The sequence below is a fragment of the Nesoenas mayeri genome (assembly GCF_963082525.1).
Source record: "Nesoenas mayeri genome assembly, chromosome: 16".
Lineage (NCBI taxonomy): Eukaryota > Metazoa > Chordata > Aves > Columbiformes > Columbidae > Nesoenas > Nesoenas mayeri.
The window spans coordinates 7,015,164-7,036,383 of record NC_137562.1 but is presented as its reverse complement, the minus strand read 5'-3'; the positions used below and the strand labels follow the sequence as shown (position 1 = coordinate 7,036,383).

At 40.4% G+C, this 21,220-nt stretch overlaps 1 protein-coding gene across 1 annotated transcript in view; it reads right to left on the bottom strand.

Annotated features, from left to right (window-relative positions):
* PHACTR3 (phosphatase and actin regulator 3) overlaps window positions 1-16,582 on the bottom strand; it is a gene marked incomplete at its 5' end in the record, with an annotated part of 96,585 nt that extends 80,003 nt beyond the window's left edge. The window contains one exon of the mRNA XM_080354618.1: window positions 16,474-16,582. Coding sequence (XP_080210744.1) covers window positions 16,474-16,582 — 109 coding nt within the window. The remainder of the gene's footprint in view (window positions 1-16,473) is intronic.
* Window positions 16,583-21,220: the final 4,638 nt, after the last annotated feature.

The window sequence follows — 21,220 nt, the reverse complement described above, 5'->3', positions numbered from 1 at the left end:
ATTCAATGGTATCCATTATACTTGAGGAAATAATTCCTGGTAAGTAATATATTTGCACCTTCTTACTTTGTATCTGCATATTCCCTCTGATTATATTACAGCTTTCCCAACACTAACGTCAACTTGCACTTGCCCGATTATTTCTGCAGTGTTCAGAATGTGTATTGTATGAGTTCAGCAGCCAAATACAAGCAGTATTGCTCAGTTCTAGTCCAATGCCTTATGTCAGTTCACTCTATGACTGAGTGTAATTCTTAATTAAGTTTATTTGCATGCATGTAAAACATATGCTTGTTTATTCAAACCTTGCTTTGTACAGATGTTGCCTAATTTTGTTAAATGGGAGAGACCACTATAACTTTTAGGATAAATTAGCCAGATTAGAATAGATTGAACCATTTGAGTGTGTTCCCAGACAAACTCAGCAAATTGGTACCTTGCTTGTGAGAATTTAAATATTCTATCTATTTATGAAGGCTCTGGAATAAGAATCTGTGATTTTTAATAAACATGGATTGTAGCTGGAGTTTACCACATGCTTCATTCCAGCACAGTTGACTCAGTGTGTTCTGAGACATCCACATATTGAAGACACTCCTGGAGGGTGTATATTGACACACTACTGGAGACTGATTTTTAGATTGAACCATAACCATTACGTGTTTGGACGAAACCACTGAGGATGCACACTATGGTACTGGGCTGTCTGCTGAAGCACGCTTTAATTGTGTCACTGGCTCATCCTGTGAAGAGGTAGACTATGTTGTATCCTCTAAACTGTTCTAACAATTCATGCATTTAATCAAATACTGACATATTTATTATTAATAAAAGGAACAGGAGGATACTAAGAACTTCTTCAGAGAGGCTTAATTGATAGTGCATTGGGTAATGAATGACTAATTAATAAAATGAACGCAGAATATAATGGATTTGTACTTTGTTTGTACACAAAAGGCATCATTAGAGCCCTTTAACCATCATTAGCTCTGTCTCTTCTGCAGTGACTCATTCTGCTCCCTGAAAAAAGTCTGGCTGCATTATAAAACTGCCAAACCATACAACTGACACAGCTAAAACTTTCTAGATTGTCCTTCTATGTAAGCCGGTTCTCTGAATTTAGCGAATTCTTTCCCATTTATTTTTTTCCTATATCATGGTGAAATGGGCTATGCAGACACCTCAATGCTACTCTCAGCATAATGTTCTAAAAGTGAAGATGTACAAAGAACAATCTGTTTGGATTGGATCCCCTTACTGTACCAAACGGTTCTGCCACAGGTAGATTCTCAAGAAAGGCCCCACAGATATGTAAAGGGATTTTTCAAAGCTCAGTTACAAAACCATGTTTCTAAAATGTGCGTATTTCTAGTAAATAAGACAGTCATTTACCAAAGAACTAGACAAACACATAAGAATCTGTGATTTAACAAAAAATTATTCATGCAATCTGGTTAAGTAGTCAGTCGATTACAATCATTTGATTGAAATATGTATCAGTGGTAATTGTGTGCTTAAATGCTTTGAATGCTTAGTATAATATATTGTGCAAAATGAAATAGCCATGGCAACAACATAGAAAAGAGAGTTCTTTTACATACAATGAAGAAAATTTGTAATATCAGATGCCAAAATATACAAATCATTTGTATGCACAAAAATCCCATGAGTGCATATGCAAACCATTTGATTTTGCCTGTTAGTTATTGTAATTGCCATTAACATGTGCAATTACTTGTTTTGCATCACAATTCTAGGTGAATGGTTAAATCAGCTACAAAATTATGAATAGCTGAAAAATTCTGTTACAATCCCCAAGCCACGTCATTAAATCTCTTATTGTATAGCAAACAAAGTGCATATCATGAACTAAAAAATTGCAAACTATATCATTTGCTGAAGTGGCTACAGTATTTGCAGAAGAACTGAGGCTCCTTTGTTTACACAACAAGAACTCCACACGCAACAGCAGTGAAATTGTCCTTCCAGTCCTTCCCACCAGGTCACACCATCATGATGGGTTATTCGGGACCCTTCAGACCCTGACTGTTCTGTTGAGGCTGTTATATAATTTTTACACTGTCTATGATTCAAGTATTTTAGCACTTTCTACATAAAACCATCAGCAATAACTTAGTTACTTGACAGACATAATCGACTGGCTCTTCTCTTTTTTGGGGGGTTGGGTTCTCTTCTCTTTGGTTGGGGTTGGGTTTTCTGGAGTCCTTTTCAGGAAGAGAGGACAAGAATATTCTGACAATAAAATCAAGTGTTACAGTTGTAAATGGACTTTTTGGTGGAAAAAATGGAACATGAGGATGATTCTGTAATATTTCTGAAGGAACATCAGACTAGATTTGCCCAAGCAGTTCTACAAGACTGTTCCACAGTTAAATCCTCTTGAATCTAAAGCTTTGTTCTCACCTCTTATGATTGCCACATGGCTTCATTCTTGCATCTGCATTTTAAATGGTTTTAGAGAATCTGTTCTTACAATTTTACCCATTGGCCAAAATTCAGTCCTAAATATAACTGAAGTTTGAGCAACCTCTTTTATATGGATTTTAGAGCCAAAGTTGGTAGTCTTAGGTGGCTTCTCCTAAGCTTACTCAGAGCTAGTAGGAGGATACGGGAAATCCAGACTACGCTTTGGGTTGTGCTTTCCACCTAACTAATATATGAAGAGCAAAACACACCAAAATATAAAGGTAAACAGGTTACAGCTCCCATCCCTTCTTTACCTCTCCTTTTCCCAACCTGCTCCCCTTCACCCCCTCAAAAGGCTGCAATTATTATTTTTTCAGCAACAATGGTAAAAACTAAAAGAAATAATAAAACCTGATGGCTACCCTCCCTTATCCTAGAGCTTGGCCATAGCTGCAGTGCAGAAAAACCTAGCTACACACTTTGAAAATTCAGATTCAAGCAGCAACACCAACAAAACCCCAAACTCCATCCTCTCCCATCAGGACCTGGACCACACGTAGATTGTAATTACCAGAACTATTGCTGAGGAGAGACCATAGAGAATGCAATTATGCCATTAGGACAGGGTAATCAGAATAGCTTGCTTATTAGACAAAACCATATACTTGTTCTGTGCTATTATTTTCACTTATATAAAATAGCTGCCTTAGGAGATACTATAATTAAAGAGTGATTATGAATATCAAATGAATTTTCAATGGATGTGTTTAATGTGATAGCACACAAGACCTGAGAGAGAATCACAGTTTAGTGTCCGTGCATTTAAATAGTGCAAATAGTTTTGCAGTAATGCACTGGCTTAGATGTGCAAAAGTGAGTTCCTGTTATCCCCAGTCAAACAAATAGACAGGCAGTGGTATCAAATGCAGACATGAAATGCTTGTTAAAAACATATAGTTAGAACTGTTAAATTTCAGACAAACTCCAGAAAGCAGTATATAACTACTATTGAAACCACTGTTACTGGAATTAGATGTTGGAGCCACTTTGAATTTGCTGATTTACAGATAAATGCATAAGGTACAACAAATACACAGTGATACCTGTGATCCCAGAGCTGACAATTTATGAAAATGATACTATGTACATCTATGGAAAACAATTGCTGAAAATAACCCATCTGTCATGAGAAATAATCCTAAATAACAAGGTTGTCACCTCAAGCAGACTTAGATGGCAATGGAATAGATGAAGCCTACTTCACGTCTTGGAAGGCAGAGTGTGTTACAGGTAGAACAACAAAGAAGTAAAGCAACTACTTAAAACCACTCCAGACAGACTATTTCAGAGCAGTTGCTTTGAAGTAAGACCTTATGAAAGCTCTCCAAGCGACAAGATGAGAGTGGGAGCACTGGGTCAGTCAGGCTTATTGCAATGGTAAAATGCCTACAAAGGAACCTCAGTGCTGTTTCTAGAGGACATAAAATATTTGAGTTACCAATAATTTTGTTTTGTTCACAGATGTGTGTTGTATGGGAAATGAGGGGAAAGAATATTTTGAGAAGGTATAATTAAAAAATTTCAGAATAATAGTCATTATTTTAAAGTTTGGGACGTGATCTGGGTGTTTAATGAAGTGGTACAACTTTGGCATCTTAGTGGCCCATCGGGGATGGGTTTATTGATTTGTGGCATCAAAGGACCATAAGATCTGACTTGGAAGCTATAAATAGGGGAATACAGTGCTGCCGTTAACCACACATACAGGACAATTTTTGCAGATTTCAGCACACAGTATTCATTATTCTCAGGGGAATCTTCGAGTACCAGTTTTTGACCTCTTCTACACAACTTCCTTTAGCTGTAAGACCTGAGCATGCTTGAACCTTTTGAATCTTGGCCCTCAAGCACCTGTCATTGCTCTGAGCTTGTTGGAGTCAGACAGGAGCTGGGAGACCCACAGGAGCCACGAGCTCATGGAGCCGTTACCCAACATTTTCATGACCCAATACCAACACCTGTAGAGCTGATGCAGGCTCCTTGGAAAAGTCTTTGAGAGTAGTATAATAGAAGAACAGGATTTATGTGGCAAAACAGCTTCCAAAAAGTTGCCAACCACAGCAATGTGCAGATAAAAAGCAGCCACTTACTATAGCTATATAGACCTTGCCTAGTAGCTGTTCTTTCAACAACTTATATATGCAATTACACATCTATTCACCATCGCTGCAGGTGCAAGCTGAGCAACAGCATGTGTATAAATGTGGGTGGGTGTGCAAACGCTTCATTATGGTGATTTGTTAGCACAGTGAGTGAAGCTTTGTGTCCAAAGAATGTGTAAATTAGGTGCTTAGCTTGAAAAACAGTTCACTTTGCCTCCTTAGCCCATCCCTCCCACAGGCATTGGAAAATAAAGGAGTTAAGAGTTCCATTCCCCATCGAAGTAGCAGCTTCCATCTAAAACCTACTCCTGCTTTCTTGTGCTGTCCTCAGTTTTCTAACAATGAAGAGAAGTGAATCTTGAGGAATTAGTCATGTTCAATGACATCTTAATCATGTGCATGATACGTTCTTATGCAGCATTAGAATACGAGGTGTCCCATCTTGTGTTGTCATTTCTGGGACACAAAACTGGGACTGCTAGCTGGCTTTAAATCATTTCTCACATTAACAAGATTCTGACCAGAGGCTCTCTTTCATGTTCAGGATATGCATTGCATTATTTTCTATTATATCACAGTATGTTGCAAAGGAACAGTTAAGTTACCAAGACTAATCCTTTAAATCTTTCTTTCTTTACAATATCAGACAAAATAAGACTATGCCATATTTTTCTAATCTCTCTTGTATTATGAGAATATTATGATCTATAACAACAACAAAATCCCTAAACTGCATGTGTTCCCGTTGGCTCTGATATGCTTAGACTCATCTCTTTCTGTCAGAAAAGATATTTCTAAGTCTTTATGATTTCATTTTAACAGACACTATCAGGTTAAAAATCAGACCATTAACATAAAGCAGAAGAAAAAAGTTTCCAGATATTCAAAAATTGGTGTAATTGATGTAATACCTGATGTTCTCTTCTTTCTTTGAGAAACTACTTAAAATGAAAGTCAATTTGGAAGATCTAGGGTACCCACTTCTGCTTTTTTTCTACTTGGATACATACATTTAGATTAATTTGTTTGAGAGTAGTTTCTGTTCCCAGACAACTTTTGCTTCAGCTACCAAGATCTAAAAAAGATTTCTGCAGTGCTGGGATGGCAAATTGCAGGGGAATTTCTTAAGGGAAGGTGAGAAGGGAATTTGAGTTAAAAACTAATTAGTCAAACCCACCAGAAGTAGACTTCCATTTCTTTTAATAGGATGTGGAGGGTGGTTGGGAAAGGGAGAGGGGTAGGGAAGAAAATAAAATATATATATAAAGGTGTATCCTCCTTCTGAGAGATCTGTCCTTTTGGATAGAGCGAAAACATCATCCCACACCTATTCAAAAATTTAGGGTGTATTTCTCTGCTGATATTTTCGTGATCTCTAAGCTGTGAAGATCACATTCAGTAACTTAACGCTTTTTAAATCACTTCATTAAAGCAGCCAAACAAACCATGATGTCAAAATGAATAAGCTCTTGGCAGCGCATTTTTTGTTTGTGTTGGGGGATCTTATTGGGGTTCTTTTGTCGTTGCTTTTTTTTTTAATAAGCTACTGCAAATTATGTCTAAAATGCTCAACAGACAAAGAAATAGAGGAACATATAAATATTAAATTCCAGGATGGGAAGTGGAATGAATTTTCTGCAGGTGCAGGACCCAAGAGAGCTGATTATATAAAACATCTCCCAAATTCCCAAATAAGACAGATGAATAATGCCCCAGGTCATAGTACAGGTTTTTTCAAAGAGGCTGGTAGAACCAGAGACCTTAGATGTGTTGGAATAAAGCCCAACACAACCTAGAAGTAGTCTTGTAAGAGTAAAAGTGAGAAAAATATAAATGGAACAGCAAGTTGCTGAAAATGCTTTATTCTATTTTTCGCTCCCAGGTTCTCCTTTCAGAAACAAGGGTTATTTAATCACTTTTCATGTCACCCGCAATAATTTTGGAGCTTAGTGGTAACTTTCAACAAAGGATATAGGTCGTGAAATAAGACACTAGTGACCCTTATTACCTGTGAGAAAAGCCTCAGTGTGAGGTCTGTTTTGCTTCCCCACCACACAGGAGAGACGCTACGAGTGCCCTAAGGGAATGGGTTTCAGTCAAACTGACACTTCATTAGGCAATTGAGGATCCAGTCTGAAGTCATAAGTCATAAATGAGATTTTAGACAGTTTAAGATCCAACTGAGGACTGAAAATGCTGAAACGATAGGAAAGCAGGCTTTGTTGGCTTCTCTGTTGATACAGTAGTAAAACCCATTCTATTTTCAGAAGAAATGGGCTGAAGAAGAAAGATCCGGGATACAATTCTATTGCAAGTTAAGGCCCCTTTTTAAAATGTTTTCATCTGTGCACTATATTCCAGATTTTTGGAGGATGCTTCTTTGTATTTTCACTTGTTAAAATGATCTCTCTTACTTGGCTCCTTTCAGTTTATTCTTCTGTTTGAATTACAGCAGAAAGAGTATACTACAATATTAAGTCTATTTGCTATCTATCTTGAGAGCTGTTGTTCACATACCCTGTGTTTGCCTTAAGAAAATGTGTATCTGACCATATCATCTGTTAACCACTATTGTAAGGGTTCGAGTAAACTGGCCTCAGGCAATGGCTGATATTTGCTCCTATTGCATATCTAGCAGAGTCAAGGGTTTAGTGAGGATGTATTTTTTTTGTGTCACACCATTCAATTCTGAATTAATATCAGGAGTTTACAGTAAAATAGTATGTTCTTCAGGACCTCTGTTCTGTTCCTAAATGTGCAGGATTCCCAGATGACAGTAAGATCACTTACGTTGCTCACTTGCAAGAAGTATTACAGTTGCGAGGTTCTCTGGAGTTAAGTATCTCATATGTTAAATCTGAAGTGATATATGCAGTTTATCTCAGTTCTGATTTTTCCATTAATTTTCTTGAGTTAAACAAGAAACTGGGTGTTTAAAACTCATGGTGAACCTGTGGAGAATTTGTGTGAGTGAAAGACTAGGCTCTGTTTGCTTTATTCTAGAGCTTTCTCTGCACAGTTAGTATTCTGATAGGATACTTACTCTCTGCTTCTAGGCATTGTAATATAGAGCAAAGTGAAATGAGCAACTGTTATGGAATAAACGTTTTAGCTGAAGTTAAGCAGAACTGGTCTATCTAAAAATAGGATGTTTTTCTCCTGGAAACCTCTGCAATCCCAGGAAGCTGCTACTCGACCTGCATAGCTGCTATAATTAAAAAAAGAGAAATCAATTTTTTCTTCTATCATAAATGCAGAGCTTACAAAATTATAGAAGTCTCGTCTGCAAAGCATAAACTTCAGAGAAACCCAGTTAAGTCAGGGTTATATACACTGTCATGCATTGTGAGCAGTCCAAAAGGGGCTGGGGATTTAGGTAGCTGGAGAGCAGGCAAGCAAACAGAACTGAATTTGTCAAACAACCTCAACAGCTGATTTCCAGGGCCACTGAAAGTCTACACAACTTTTCTCCCCTTTTCTACAGCAGTTCATGAAATCTCCCCTTGCTCTGAGCCATCATTAGAGGTGACTGGCACACTGTTGAGTCAATGTGTTTTTCGCTTGTACCGTCATTTTCTCATCAAGATTTAAGGTTCTCAATCCGCTTGTCTCACTCTGCCATGCTCATTCAAAATGCAGGGAACAACTCATTGCGCTGCTTACAGCAATTCAGTGAGCCCTCAAGTGGATGTTCAGCAGTGCCCATCATAAATCTGACCATCGTCTGTGCTGGTGGAGAACAAATCTTTTAACTATTTCATTTCTCTGTTTCCTCACCACAGTTCTCAAATCCAGCTGAAACAATCTTGTGACACTAAGTATTGTGTGGGAAACTTTCCAGGCTCCAGCCGTAAACTTACTGTCATCCCCCCCAACTCTGCCCATCACACACAAAATTGAAAGCACTTGAACTCTGGAGGCTGAGTATTCTGGCTTAGACTGTGACTTCTGGCAAAGCAATCTCATCACATCTCTTACACCTGGAAATAGGGAAAAGTGTATAATTCTTCTGTAGAACATTAGCTAAGCTTTCCGTTGGGAATGTTTATCTAAATATTCCACACAAATTCATATCATTCATGATGAAAGAATTAAAAAGTATTTGCAGGAGCCAAGAAACCTTTGGACACCATTTACTAATGTCTTGTCTGAGCTCCCCCAAGAACACAGGGCTGGTTCTAGATGCTGAGCAAACTTGCCCAAAGCATCAGTTCCTGTGTATGTTATTTAAAGTCAGGCACAGAAGATTGACCCTCAGTATTTTATTTGGCATTCACGTGTGCTTGTTCAGCCACCCTTTGCTTCCAACCTGTCTCAAGCTTCAAGCCCAGGCAACCACACTCTCCCTAAGCAGCATCTTCTACTGCCTGTCAAGAGCACAGTCCTAGGCTGGATGGAGCACAGTTCTGACCCAGCAGAGCATTTCTTGTGTTCTTGTAATGATCACAAACAAACAAACAAAAACCCTTGATGCAGGCTGTTTCGCTAAGAGGTAAGATGCAGACTTCTGTGAGCAACAGAATGCAATGTGACAGATGTTCAGAATCCATCAATATGGGCAAGGCCTGGGGAAGACAGACAGCATGACCCGAGGGATGGAGCAGCCCTCAGGAAAGGCTGAAGGTTTTACCACTTTGATGTAATGCAGTGATCCATGTCCAGTTGCTGGTTATGCAGCAACAGAACAGTTTGAGGATGTTAAAAAAAAAAATCAGAATAAGGAAGTTAACACATGAACTACCTCTACGCAAAAATCGTTAAGTGCTTTATGCGTAAGGGCATGCCTTTCTTGAGGTATAACCACAGGTCTGCATGCATGAACCAGATGTGATTACAGGATGTGACTGTACTACAGAGAGCAAGATAATCACAGAATCATAGAATGGCATGGCTTGGCTTGGCTTGGAGGGGACCTTAAAGATCTTTTAGTTCCAACCCCTTTGCCATGGGAAGATACCCTTTGATTAAGATCATCTTACTGAAATATTTATGCAAAATGAAGCATGAAGCTATTGACCTGCATCAAGTAGTTATATGATGTGCCCTCTGGGGTACAGATAAATTGTGTATACATTAGACCGTAAATCAACTTAGATTTCAAACAAAAGCAGGGGATTTAATGGGCACAAAGAATCCATTGTACTAGCATCCAAACTCTAGCCACATTAAGAAGCAAAATGAAGGTATCATATTTAGCTTTACTTACTCTTTGGTATTTATAGATCTGACCTGCTTAGAGAACCCAGGGTAATTAATTCTACATATTAAATTTTAAAAATACAAAGCCACAAAATTGGTTTTAAAAATGCCATAGTGTTATAAATAAATAAATGGTTTAGCCCATTCATTACAACACAAATTAGGCAGTCTTGAAACAGAGGTCCAAAACTGAAGACTGTGGAAGATCAATATTGTTACTTTACTACTCACTAAAGTAAACAGTTAAGTTTCCAGATAAACATAACTCCTAGCATTATGTAACTCATTACATTTTCGAAGTGTGCTGCAAACACTAATTGACCTAATAATCTTAAACCATCTTCATTCATAGCTAAAGTGTGAAGTTTTTTTATTATTTGACAGACATACGAGTTTATCTTATTTGCACAGAGAAGTAACTAATTGAGTGCACAAATAATTATGTGTGCAAATTAAGTCTGAGTACTGGTACTTAGCATACGTGGTCAAACTTGGAGTTTCCTTTTGTTTTAAAGCACAGCCTGTGACATTAAAGAGAGAAAGATAAGACAGAGTTTCAGTACTCCGCAGGCTACCTGCTAGACTGAACCATTTCCATTCTGTTCAAGTGCCCATTCTGCCTAACTTAGGAGCAGGATGCTTGTTTACTGATCTCTTTAAATTCTAACCTTACTGAAGCTGGTGTACATACACCTGCCCAAAGCTGGGCGGCAAGGTATGGACAAATACATGTTTTCTGATTTAACTTTTCTCTGTCAAGTTCCCAGCTACCTCTATTTCATATTGAAAAAGGTCATTAGAAGGTAAATTAATTGCAAACAGGAAGGAGAAGTACTGAAAGGTGCAATGTCACCCATGCTGCTTTCAATGCCGGAGTATAGTCACTGCAACCAACCTAAGCTCGAAGAAAGAACTTTTGTGCACGTAACTGGGTTCTTTCTGGTGCATGAGAGAGGATTCCCAGGAACTAGGAGAGATATCATATTCAAGATATTCTAGAACTAATAAATTAATTCTGATTCAACAAGGGATAATAGCAACTGTTAGATCAGGTAACTAATGAAAAAGCTTTCCACTGACATGTGATAGACCACCTGCTCGAACTCTGACATTCAACTTTAGACCCAGCCCTTCATGCATCCCAAGGGGTTCACTAGTAGTGCTGAGAATAAGAGAACCAACAAGCATCTGGAATATCAGAAGAGCAGCACATTGGGTCTCTCTGATGTGGAGCAGAGCGCGCACTTGCACTGTCTGACATTCCCTAAAGCTTCTGTGTTTCTAAGTGAGATTTTGTCCAGTCTTTCTGCTCAGAAGAAAATTATTGTAAAGCTTGGAGGAAAACAAGACCCTCAGTTATTCCTCAAGGATACAGAAGTAACTATAGATGCAAAAAAATGTTCATAAAACAGCACTGGGTATTTCTGATATGATGACCTCACTCTCTTAAATCTAGTCTTAGTTATGATATTGTATAATCAGTATTTCCAGTTCTTGGGCAAAGAGGTTTAAACAGTTTAAGTATCTTTTCAGCAACTACCTGCCAACTTGGGATTTAGGAGAGAACTATAAATCACTTCTTTATTTTTTTTCCTCCATTAAAGGTCTCTATTTCATTTACAGAACTGTAATACTTAGCTAAATATAAGTCTCTGAGCACTGGGAACAGTAAAACCTTGGAAAAAACTAAAAACAACCCTCAGCATAAACAGCAGACTTATTAACTGATCTCATTTAACTCTTGCAAAAGTAGCATTAAAACATGACTTCACCAAGCTCTCTCTTGAATCCCAGAAAATAAACTGGAGAAGGAAGCAGTGCTGGACCACAGGCAATGCCCACTAAAGAACTCAGTAGTGCCAATCCCGAAAAAGCATTCCTTAATTTCACGGTGCTGGAGAGAAAAAGTAGTAGCATAGAGAGCAAAATGTGATGGCACCAATGTACACTTACACAAGTTAAAATGGATTATCCCAAAAGTAAGGGGGGGGGGGGTGCGACATTTTCACACATTGTCATGGTTGTCTATATCTCTTCAAATAATAGAGAGTTTTGACATGGTGCGCTCTTCTGCAGTCTGTGGAGCCCTGTCTTTTATGACTACAAATCAAATAAGATTGTCAATCTTTTCTATGCCCTGTGACTGCTGGAAGGATTTAATGAAAGCAATATTTTGGTTTCCTGCAACTGTCTCTGAAATAGATGATGATGTTGAAATCTGTTCTGAATTTCATATCCCTGCCCCCTTTAGGCTCTTGTTTCTCTCTTGATCCTCACCTGGAAGGATGGAGGAAGGGAAAGAGAAAGGGGAAAGGAAAAAAACCTATGATCTCTGGAACAAATGAAATCTCTCTTTGCGTTGTTTTTTTTTAAAGTGATCGCTGTCTTTTGCCATCTAAAAAAACTTCCATCACATTTTAATTTTTCAAATTAGAATTTAACTAGTATTTTAGCATTTTTAATTTTCTTAACTGCCTCAGAAAATTCCCCTTGATGTTATGGCAGGATGTGATATTGTCTACAGTAATTTTCAGCTCAGAGATAACCCCAGATCTACAATCAATTAAGTTATGTCTTTACGCATAAAATCTGACACAATTGGACATCCTGGCCTTCTCCCAAACTCAGCGAAAACAATGGGACGTTGAACAGCCATCTTAATGGACGCAGGGAAGGATTCTACTGGTTTTAAAATTCTTTCTTATGAGGATTTCCAAATGACAATTGTGTGAATTGTGATTCTTCTCCTGTGAATCTGCTGTTAAGTCTTGGCACAATAAGAAAAATGATATCGACTTTCTTAATGACAGCACAGTCTAGAGACTGTCTATAGTTAAGCAAGACAAGTATTTTGATTTGTGTTTCTCAAACTCAGGACGTATTCCTCCTCAATGCTTGCTCACTCAGAGTGGGTGTGCTAAATAAAGACTGAAATATGAAGTCCAGTGTCTGCCATACTATACGAATTCTCACCAAATATTTCTCAGGGGCCACAAAATTGTTCTCTTTAATCAGAGACTTAAATGCATTAATTTGTCTTAAAGGACAAAATAACTGATTCAATTAAACCAAAGAAACATTAATTCCTTCTTATCTTCCTTACACTATTTCCAGTATTCTCTATCAATAGGAACCATATGCACCATTTAAATGCTGGAGGAAATTATCTGGTTGTCAGCAGAGCCTGTATAGATAACTGAAGGCTGTACTTTCTTCTCAGACCATGACTGTGACATCTTAACTGATCACTTTGAGAAGCTGCATGTGAAAGATCTAAATCAGTGAATTTCTATCTCTGTTTTAGAATAAATAGCTAATAAATGCCTCTAGTCTAGTTTACTGAATATCTTACTTATTTACTGCAATAATTTTAATAAAAACATAGTGGCATGTGTTAATTTTTGAAGGTTTTTACATGTCATAAAATTCACTGTAGTTTGTAAAGATTACATCTGTTCTACTAAACCAAGGTTATAAAATAGCTTTTCATCTCTACAGTGAATTCTTTGTGAAGAAAAGCTAGATAAGAATCTTTATCATGAAGCCCTGATTGTCCGAGGCTTGGAGTCATTGAAGCTTCTGCTGGCATCAGTCAGGGTTCTCAAAAATCAACATCTAAGGCTATTTGATCCATCCAGTTACGTGTGTTTCCATGCTCTTGCTGGAAGAAGAGGGAGTCCTCTTAAAAACAAACAAAACCCACAAAAACAACACAACAAAAAAACCCCAAACAAACAAACAAAAAAACCCAAACACCACTAAAACCAGACTCCAGATTTATTCTCACATGGGAAACTTTCTTTGAGATTTGACCTCAAAAACATTGCCATGAAAGCACTAGGAAGGTGAACTAGCACTTGCCATCCACAGTCTGTTCATCCCGAGTTCCTTGAATCTCGTGTTTACATTGCTCAGTATCATCTAAAAAGACATTACATAGTCCAGTGATAGAAGATTCTGAACTTGTGTAAGACAGTCAGCAAGCCCTGCTGTGTACAATCAATGCCACCATTACACTGGTGTTTCAAGAGAAAAAGGAAAATGAAGCATTGCATCAGAGGATTTTCTTACGTAAATACATGAAAAGCTACATGCTGCCACCTCTACTTTCTCAGCTATGTCACTGAAATGTCTTGTATAAAGCTCAGCTAAAAATAAAATACTGTAATTGTATAGGTCAAGAGGAGGAATATAAATTATGTCTTTAAACAAACCCACATGAACATCAGAAAAATCTTTAGAATATAGTCTGGCTTCATCTGTTACCACATGTTCTACCTCAATATGCTTCCGAATAGCAGACATAACCAAATGAATTGGTGCAGAATAATCCTTGGCCACATCATGCATTCAAGAAAATATTGCAAAACAAGAGTGCATCTCCAGTAGGAATATAGTGTCATACGAATGCCATGTAAAAATAGGAATGTTTGTGTAGTGATCCTTCAATTATATCCATATTTTGTTATTGGTTTATTTGTCTGAATAACTTAAATACATTACTAAAATATTAATGAAAATTAATTTAGTTTTTAAGTTAACAAAGAATCCTGTATGTTCAAACTTACTTCCCTAGATGGTTTGTCTGTGAGCAGGGCTGGGATGTAAACACAAACTTTGTGTGTATCATTTAGCACTCCTAAGTCTTTCATTTGGCTTGGAGTCCATAGATGGTTATGTCAGTATTATAATGAAAAAATTATTTACCAGAATAGTAAAGTAAGATAAATTACAATTATGTTATCTAGCATATGTAATTCTTACAACAGTATAAATTTTACTTGAGTTTTTTGAGTAGCCAATTGTATTAAATTGTTTATAGTAAGTGATTACCTAAAACACTGTAGGATAAAATATTAAGTCCTTTATGTTCACTTTATTACCATTTTGAAGCATACAGATGTTCAATACTGTTTGATAAACAAACTCAAAACCTGAAGAGCTTGCCAAACATGCTAACTTTGCTACTAACTATACCTACCTGGACAAAAAAGCATACGTATTTATCACCTTTTGTTTGTCTCCACATATTCTATGGATAAACAATACTACAAAAGACATCTTTTCTTGCATATTGGTATAGCTTCTGATGTGCAATGGGGCACTGTCTTATCTGATGAAGTCTGTATTAGGGGAAAAAAATGCTACTTAGTATGGATAGTTCATTGTCCTTAGAAAAAGCATAATAATGTTTTTATCTTTGTCTTTATGTCGGACATGTTGTCTGCTTTCTTTGTTGTATATTTCACAAAGGTCAAAATAATTAATTAGCAGGAAATAATATAGAGGAATTAAAACTGAGATTGCATATGCCTTCCTTTCATTAGTCACTTCTGCTTCCAGAAATCAAATGGCAGATACATACATTCCTCTTTCAGTCAAGATTGCCCCTTTGGGAGTGAGTCGAGCAGTTCATCTTAGAAGAGTCCTTTGTTCCCTTCACTTAGGGTATCGGAGCAGTTGGGCATCAGAGATAAATCATCTACTGTTTGCCTTAATTTAATTTGTATTTCACTCCAGAGCAAGGTGCTCAGAATTGCTTGATAAGAAAAATAAATAGAAGACCTTAATATAGTTACAAATTTTAATATCCTCACTGGCTCAGAAGGAAGTAATAGAGCAGGTGTATGAAAAAGCCTGGAATATTTTATTTAATTAGTAATCTGAAAAAGGCTGGAACTAAAGTTCAATCAAAAATTGCATCCAGATGCTGCCTCTTCCTGGGTGACAGTGCCTGGCCCAAACCCATTTCTAGGTTTAGAATTCGGTGTAATGGGCAGTGATGATCAACACCCCATTAATTTTCTTACACTGTTTTCATTAGTCCATTTCTCATAAAGAAGCCTCCCAGTTCTTGTATGACCATCTATTCAGATAGACTGAGAGTGAGCTGGCTCTTAACCTTTGCTTCCAGCTTGTCATTGTGTCTTTCTGTGCAATCACATCACATCAAAGTGTTTCTCTTTTTTTTGCTAAAGGGGTCATCATTGCTTATGCTTAGATTATGACAATCTGAAATTACTGAGTCACCACCAACAGACATTTAGAATTGTTCCTCAAAGTGAAGTTAAGCTGAACACATCATTAGCTATTGTTACCAAAAAAAAAAATCTAATCACAATATTCTATTTATATGCTTGCGCTTCAGCTGTGCCCCCCCCCCCTCCCTCCAGCACCATCCTCTGTGCCTACACTTCATAAAGAGATTACGCTTCTCCCTGTGAAGTGAAAATTACCTTCTTGTGGGGAGAAAGCGTTTAATTATGACTGCTTCCCCTTGTCTCCATGGTGATTCCATGCAAACAGCCTGCTTTATTAGACCTGATTTCCCCCGCCCCACCAGAGCAATCCGTGAGCTCGGTGGGACCCCCGGCCGCGGCGTCACCCGCTGCCCCGCGGAGCGCGGCCGGGCCCGGGGAGCCCAGTGCGCCCCTCCCGCCCAGCGCCGGCCGCGCCCCCGCCGCTGCCTGGACTGATGGACGCTGCGATGGCAAAGCCGCCCGGAGAGCTCGGCTGTAATCCTGTTTGGAGCTAAGCCTCTGCATCATTTCAGCACTTACTGCAGAAAATATGCTCCCAATTCCCTGCCCGGCCGGGCTGGACAGGCGTGCTGCAAATTGGCGGATGAGCCCGGCGCGCCCCTGCCCACCCCCCGGAGCTCTGCCGGGGAGAGCGGGGCCGTTACCTGGGTGCTCCCCGGCGCCGGGGCCCGCGGGGTCAGTGAGGATGCTGGGGTCACTCTGCGACCTGCCTCGCGGGAGAAAGCAGCCGGTCCCTTCTTCCGATGCAGCCATGAGGTGGAGGGCGGGAAGCTCAGAGGCGGGGGGAGGAGGAGGCGCTCATGGAGCCGGAGGCGGCCAGGGGACAATGGGGACGGGGGTGCGGCGGCGGCGGGACGTCAGCCGGGCAGGACCAGCCGCGGCAGCATCTTCCCCGGCGCCGTGGGCAGGCTGCGGCGGGGCGCTCCGCCGGCACCGGGCACTCAGGGAGCAGCTTCGAGGGCCTCAGGGGAGCGGGCCATGCTGCCTGGAGTGCTGGGGAAGAGCCGGGGCGCCGGCCCGGCCCCCCGCCGCCAACCCCTATCGGGACGCCCCCTCCCGGGACGTCCCCCCGAGCGTCGCTCCCGGAGTCGCCTCAAGCCGCCGCGCTGCTGAGCGCATCCGTTGGAAAACATTGGGATTCTCCCATGGTGCCCCGCGAGCGGCCGCGTGACGTCACGGCAGGGGGGCAGGCGCCGCACCTGCACCGCACAAAGGCGGGGGCGCCGCAGGTGCGCGCAGCCTCGGGATCCCGCCCCAACCGGGAGCACGTGAGCCGAGGACGTGGGGAGGGGTCGCCCCGCCTCCGAGATGCGCAGCGGGGACCCCGCCCGGCTCGGCCACGGGAGCGCTTCGCCTACCGGGGAGAGCGGTGCGCTGCCCTGGCACGGGGCAGCCGCCGTCGCCGTGGTGCTCGGTGTCCGGTGCTGGTCTCCACCCGGGGCTGGAGCGGGGTGTCCCGGGGGCGTTTGTTTCCCCTCGCGTCAGAAGGCACCGGTTCCTCCCCGGCGGGATGCGGTGGGGTCGCGGCTGTCCGCTCCGCGCCCTTCCAGTTCTCCGGCCCAGCCGGGGTGTGAGGGATGCGCCCGGTGTCGCCCCTTAGGCTGGGGCTATTGTCGTGACTAAGGAGGTGTCTCACAGTGACCCCGAGGGAACAGGGTAGTTCGACTCAGACTAAATAGTTTGAGAATCTGTTTAAAGGGAATAACAGCTTTTATGGATTTTTTTTCCTTACCTTTTCCTTATGTCCCCGCCTTGCAGTGTGTGCCCACAGCAGGGCTGCCCGTGTGTACCCCGAGCTCCGGGTGGGATCTGCTTGGAGTTGTGACCTGTAAAAACCAGAGATGATTTTTAATCGCTCACCTAGTAAAGTCCTACAGACCGCTCAATCAGTGCTTGTTAGGACCATGGGGGTTCTCTCCTCCTTCATTACAGTAGGGTAGTGTTGATGAGTGTGGGTGAAATGCTGCTTTTTATCATTGCATGGAACCAGCATTGAGGAATACACATATCTATAAGTAGATATCTTAGGCTGACTCCAGAGCAATGGTTATAGGCGAAACTGACTGAGTTCCTATTCAAATTGTAGAGATGAAACTTTGTGTCAGAAAATTTCCTATTAATGAAGTCATTGGTTCGTGTACATATTTGTCTTTACCGAAATGTACAGCAAATATTTTGCATATCTTAAGCAAGTGTGTCTTAGCTGTTGCTGAAAGCAGGAGCAGACAAAGTAGTTCCATGGGGTTGTGTCATTGTAGTAATTTGGAGGGTTTTAACCCAAATTTATCATATCTATCACACAGAAGAGTGTATTTGCCTTTTTTATTTAAGCAGGAGTTTCAAAATTAACCACCTGCACACATCTCATTTGGGAGTCACCTTTGGGCTATATATTCCCTCAGGTTTGGTCAACTTCCTGACCTAAAAAAAAAAAGGTGGCTGTGGGCCTGCATTTAATGCAGGGCTTGATAACAAAATTCTTAAAGCAGGATCTACATTCTTTCTGGGAACAGGAGAAAATAAATGTGAAGCAAAGTCTTTTCTTCCTGTTGGAGGATCAATGCCAAAAGGAATGGAGCATTTTCACAGAACTAAATAGAAGTTGATGGAAGCATGCACTATTTGTATTTTAAGTATGCTGATTTGCAAATCCCTCTGAAATTGGAATAAAACGAAGCCTGCTTCTAGCTGTGGGTACTGAGCACCTGAAAAATTGTCCTGAAGTTCCTTTTTACTACTTGATATACTTCTATAAATGTCACAAACAAAAATACTTGCAGGATCAGAATGGCTATTAGTAGAAACATGAGTCTCCTTTTATTTGGTTTATTTTCTCGCTATAGCAGTCTTGTGGTAAATGAGTTTGCAACATTTTCCCAGAAAGTACAATGATCTGATGTTTATTTCTCTCTCAGAGGATTTCTAGCCTTTGATATTTACGATGAAAGTTATTATGAGATTTTTCTACTGCAGTGGCAGACATTTCTGCAACTGCCATCAATTCAATTGCGGGAAAATACTTCTTAAAATGAAATATCCACACAAGGAACACAAAAGAGAAAATAACATTTATTTAGCTTGATGACTATCCCACAGCCAAGCTAGTGCATGTCAATTTGATATACCTGCCTTTGATAACATTTTTTAAATGCAATTTTATGAACGGTATGCGTGATTTGATTAATTTGCTTTCTGTTTGATAGGCAGCTGAACCCCTGTTTCCTGGTCTAGTTATATAAAGAGAAATCCTGACTTGTGTTAGAAAGGAATGATTCTCTGAGGAGAAAGGAGTTGAGTCATGTCAGTGCTGTTTTTCTCGAATCAGCAGAATATCAAACAAACTTATTTTCATTAATCTGAAGCCTACATGTGATCTCTGAGCATAACTCCAATCTTTCTTTCTGTGCCGTTATTAAGGAAATTGAGTTCATTTGGATTGACAATATCAGCTTTCATGTTCAAATTGTTTTGATGGCCAAGGGACAAACAGCCTTGCTCAGAGCAGTTTTCTTAGATGCAGCAACAGAAAGCATTTGGTTTGTTGCTTGTGAGTCTTAACCTAGTTTTTCAGATTTTATGCCAGCTTGTTGGAGTTCAGTATGCTTACAGTAACAATAAAAATGAGCATCCCTGTGCTCAAAAGGCTCTTGTCTCTGTTTGCCGTTTCTATTTTTTTCTCTTAGATGCTTTCCTGGTAAAGAGGACATAGTGTCTATTTTGAGCCTTTATTTGTCAAGAAGAGAAATGCATGTCACAAAGAAGAGATATAAGTATCATCCAGCAGTCACAACTTTGTAAGCACAAAGACTTGAAAGATGTCTTTTCCAGCACATGATGATGTAGTTGCTACTGTGCAAGGGGAGTAAAAAATGAATAAGCATCAGGCTTCATGCACACATTCACATTTAACATCTCTGATGTTCAAGAGCTGTCCAGGAATTACCCATCTGATTTCCACATTTGCTTTCTCTCACAGCTCTAGTGCTCGCTCTGTCATTTTATAAGTGAAGGAACAGGAAAGGAAGAGGCAGGGAAAATGTAAAGGAAGGCAGCTCAGCCGCCTGCCTTCTTGAAAACAGCTCTGCTCACCTGAGTCCTTCTAGGTAGCAGTGCGATGACAACAAGAAGGTGAACATCTACTCTTCTGTCTATTATTTCAAATTATGCAGCTTGTAATAGTAACAGCAACATATCAGTTTATGGAGAGGGACCTCATATCCATGACATGCCAAGACCAACAGCATTACAGGGATGTGATTACTGTGCATAATAGATGTGTGTAGAAGACAATGGAGGACTCCTGCAGTGCTGTCAAACCAGCAAGGCTAGAGGTGATGTGCCATGTGAGAATTGTTTGTGCCAATTTGAACTCTGGAGGGGTGAATCTGATTTTCCTCTTCATTTTTTTTGCTCCCCTTAGACTTCAATATGTCTGAGGAAAAAGGGCATATGTACAATTTCCATAGCAGCTCCCAATCTTCCTCCTTTCTGCATTACTTTTTTGGGAATTAATATTCTTGTATATAGATCTTTCTCCTTTTTATAGGTGCAGTGTTCTTAAGAAGGCATGAAAGTGCATTGTTTTTCTCACTTTTATCCTCACAATTTTCCATGATCTCAGATATCCAAAACTATGAAAAACTGCTTATGTGGGAGGTCTGAAGGTCACGTGCAGTGTAACTGAAACCCTGCAAGCTCTACTAATTAATGCAGGGAAAGCCAGCAAAGCTTTTCTTGTTACATTTATGACAGAAGCAGCAGAGGTTCCAGACTTCGAGATAATAGAAATAACTTAAAGAAATTGGTGTTTGTTGTAAACAAAAATGCAATGCATAAAAAATGCAATGTAAGATCTTAGAAAAAGTTTACCATTGGTGTTAGGAAATTCTACTTTGAATCATTACACTGTCCCTTGACGTATTTATGAGTGAGAAAACACCCAGTCATGCCTGATCTGCATTTTAATCGGTGTAATCCAGTCTGAATCTCCAGGACTCGGGGTCTCCTCACAGGTGCAGTCCTGGCTCACCTGGGAGGGGAATTTTCCGCTGACTTCACCCTCAGCATCCCCTTTCCCACAGGCTCCTTTCCCACACACAGGTCATTTCCTGATAAAATGCTTTCCCACGGAGGAAGGTCTTCTCAGAGCTGTGCTGCTTCACACCCTGCCCAGAGTTTGGCATCAAGAGGAAGCTCCTTCAGAGGTACCGGCCCCATGGACGGGATCTCTTCCCTGCCTGCCCTTGGAAGCTTTCAGCAGGATTTGACACACCCCACCCAAGGGCTGGTGCTTTCCGTGGGGTTCACCCCCTCTTTGGGTGGAGGCTGAGGAAAGGATCCCAGTCCTGGTCCGTGTTCAACCCTGATGGGTTTAACCAGGGTTTATCTCAG